This window comes from Schistocerca piceifrons, chromosome 7, assembly GCF_021461385.2.
Source record: "Schistocerca piceifrons isolate TAMUIC-IGC-003096 chromosome 7, iqSchPice1.1, whole genome shotgun sequence".
NCBI classification, from domain to species: domain Eukaryota; kingdom Metazoa; phylum Arthropoda; class Insecta; order Orthoptera; family Acrididae; genus Schistocerca; species Schistocerca piceifrons.
Window position 1 is genome coordinate 130,628,279 of NC_060144.1, and position 3,209 is coordinate 130,631,487.

Genomic DNA, 3,209 nt, shown 5'->3' on the forward strand with positions numbered 1-3,209 from the left:
TATGGGAAAAACGCAAAAATTGGAAAAACGCATATATGGGAAAAGCGCATATATGGGAAAATCGCAAATATGGGAAAATCGCAAATATAGGAAAAAAGCAAAAATGGGCAGAACGAAAAAACGGAAATTCGCAAAAATGGAAAATCGCAAAAATGGGAAACACGCAGATATGGGAAAAGTGTAAATAAGGAAAAGCAAATGAAATGTGAAAAACGCAAATGTGGGAAAAACGCAAATGTGGGAAAAACACAAATATGGAAGGAACGCAAATATGGGAGAAACTCAAAAATTGGAAAATCAGAAAATCGCAAATATGGGAGAAGAGAATATTGTGGCACAATTTGACTAGATGAAGGAATCGGTTGGTAGGATGGGTTCATGAGTAATGGGAATAACGCAAATATTGGAGAAACGCAAATGTGGGAAAAACGCAAATGTGGGAAAAACGCAAATGTGAAAAAACGCAAATGTGGGAAAAACGCAAATGTGGGAAAAACGCAAATGTGGGAAAAACGCAAATGTGGGAAAAACGCAAATGTGGGAAAAACGCAAATGTGGGAAAAACGCAAATGTGGGAAAAACGCAAATGTGGGAAAAACGCAAATGTGGGAAAAACGCAAATGTGGGAAAAACGCAAATGTGGGAAAAACGCAAATGTGGGAAAAACGCAAATGTGGGAAAAACGCAAATGTGGGAAAAACGCAAATGTGGGAAAAACGCAAATGTGGGAAAAACGCAAATGTGGGAAAAACGCAAATGTGGGAAAAACGCAAATGTGGGGAAAAAAGCAAATGTGGGAAAAAAGCAAATGTGGGAAAAAAGCAAATGTGGGAAAAAAGCAAATGTGGGAAAAACGCAAATGTGGGAAAAACACAAATATGGAAAGAACGCAAATATGAGAGAAACTCAAAAATCGGAAAATCAGAAAATCGCAAATATGGGAGAAGAGAATATTGTGGCACAATTTGACTAAAAGAAGGAATCGGTTGGTAGGATGGGTTCATGAGTAATGGGAAAAACGCAAATATTGGAGAAACGCAAATATGGGAAAAACGCAAATATGGGAAAAACGCAAATATGGGAAAAACGCAAATATGGGAAAAACGCAAATATGGGAAAAACGCAAATATGGGAAAAATGCAAATATGGGAAAAATGCAAATATGGGAAAAATGCAAATATGGGAAAAATGCAAATGTGGGAAAAACGCAAATGTGGGAAAAACGCAAATGTGGGAAAAACGCAAATGTGGGAAAAACGCAAATGTGGGAAAAACGCAAATGTGGGAAAAACGCAAATGTGGGAAAAACGCAAATGTGGGAAAAACACAAATATGGAAGGAACGCAAATATGGGAGAAACTCAAAAATTGGAAAATCAGAAAATCGCAAATATGGGAGAAGAGAATATTGTGGCACAATTTGACTAGACGAAGGAATCGGTTGGTAGGATGGGTTCATGAGTAATGGGAAACACGCAAATATTGGAGAAACGCAAATATGGGAAAAATGCAAATATGGGAAAAATGCAAATATGGGAAAAATGCAAATATTCCAAATCGTAAATATGGGAAAAAAGCAAATATGGGATAAACGCAAATATGGGAAAAACGCAAAAATTGGAAAAACGCATATATGGGAAAAGCGCATATATGGGAAAATCGCAAATATGGGAAAATCGCAAATATAGGAAAAAAGCAAAAATGGGCAGAACGAAAAAACGGAAATTCGCAAAAATGGAAAATCGCAAAAATGGGAAACACGCAGATATGGGAAAAGTGTAAATAAGGAAAAGCAAATGAAATGTGAAAAACGCAAATGTGGGAAAAACGCAAATGTGGGAAAAACACAAATATGGAAGGAACGCAAATATGGGAGAAACTCAAAAATTGGAAAATCAGAAAATCGCAAATATGGGAGAAGAGAATATTGTGGCACAATTTGACTAGATGAAGGAATCGGTTGGTAGGATGGTTTCATGAGTAATGGGAATAACGCAAATATTGGAGAAACGCAAATGTGGGAAAAACGCAAATGTGGGAAAAACGCAAATGTGGGAAAAACGCAAATGTGGGAAAAACGCAAATGTGGGAAAAACGCAAATGAGGGAAAAACGCAAATGTGGGAAAAACGCAAATGTGGGAAAAACGCAAATGTGGGAAAAACGCAAATGTGGGAAAAACGCAAATGTGGGAAAAACGCAAATGTGGGAAAAACGCAAATGTGGGAAAAACGCAAATGTGGGAAAAACGCAAATGTGGGAAAAACGCAAATGTGGGAAAAACGCAAATGTGGGAAAAACACAAATATGGAAGGAACGCAAATATGGGAGAAACTCAAAAATTGGAAAATCAGAAAATCGCAAATATGGGAGAAGAGAATATTCTGGCACAATTTGACTAGACGAAGGAATCGGTTGGTAGGATGGGTTCATGAGTAATGGGAAAAACACAAATATTGGAGAAACGCAAATATGGGAAAAATGCAAATATGGGAAAAATGCAAATATTCCAAATCGTAAATATGGGAAAAAAGCAAATATGGGATAAACGCAAATATGGGAAAAATGCAAAAATTGGAAAAACGCATATATGGGAAAAGCGCATATATGGGAAAATCGCAAATATGGGAAAATCGCAAATATAGGAAAAAAGCAAAAATGGGCAGAACGAAAAAACGGAAATTCGCAAAAATGGAAAATCGCAAAAATGGGAAACACGCAGATATGGGAAAAGTGTAAATAAGGAAAAGCAAATGAAATGTGAAAAACGCAAATGTGGGAAAAACGCAAATGTGGGAAAAACACAAATATGGAAGGAACGCAAATATGGGAGAAACTCAAAAATTGGAAAATCAGAAAATCGCAAATATGGGAGAAGAGAATATTGTGGCACAATTTGACTAGATGAAGGAATCGGTTGGTAGGATGGGTTCATGAGTAATGGGAATAACGCAAATATTGGAGAAACGCAAATGTGGGAAAAACGCAAATGTGGGAAAAACGCAAATGTGGGAAAAACGCAAATGTGGGAAAAACGCAAATGTGGGAAAAACGCAAATGTGGGAAAAACGCAAATGTGGGAAAAACGCAAATGTGGGAAAAACGCAAATGTGGGAAAAACGCACATGTGGGAGAAACGCAAATGTGAGAAAAACGCAAATGTGGGAAAAACGCAAATGTGGGAAAAACGCAAATGTGGGAAAAACGCAAA

General features: G+C 37.2%; 1 protein-coding gene across 1 annotated transcript; it reads left to right on the top strand.

The window, feature by feature from the left end:
* The first annotated feature begins 434 nt into the window (after positions 1 to 434).
* Positions 435 to 899, top strand: LOC124805512 (axoneme-associated protein mst101(2)-like). Its single transcript, XM_047266076.1, has one exon. The coding sequence runs from the start codon at positions 435 to 437 to the stop codon at positions 897 to 899; it is 465 nt and encodes a 154-aa protein (XP_047122032.1).
* The last annotated feature ends 2,310 nt before the right edge of the window (positions 900 to 3,209 follow it).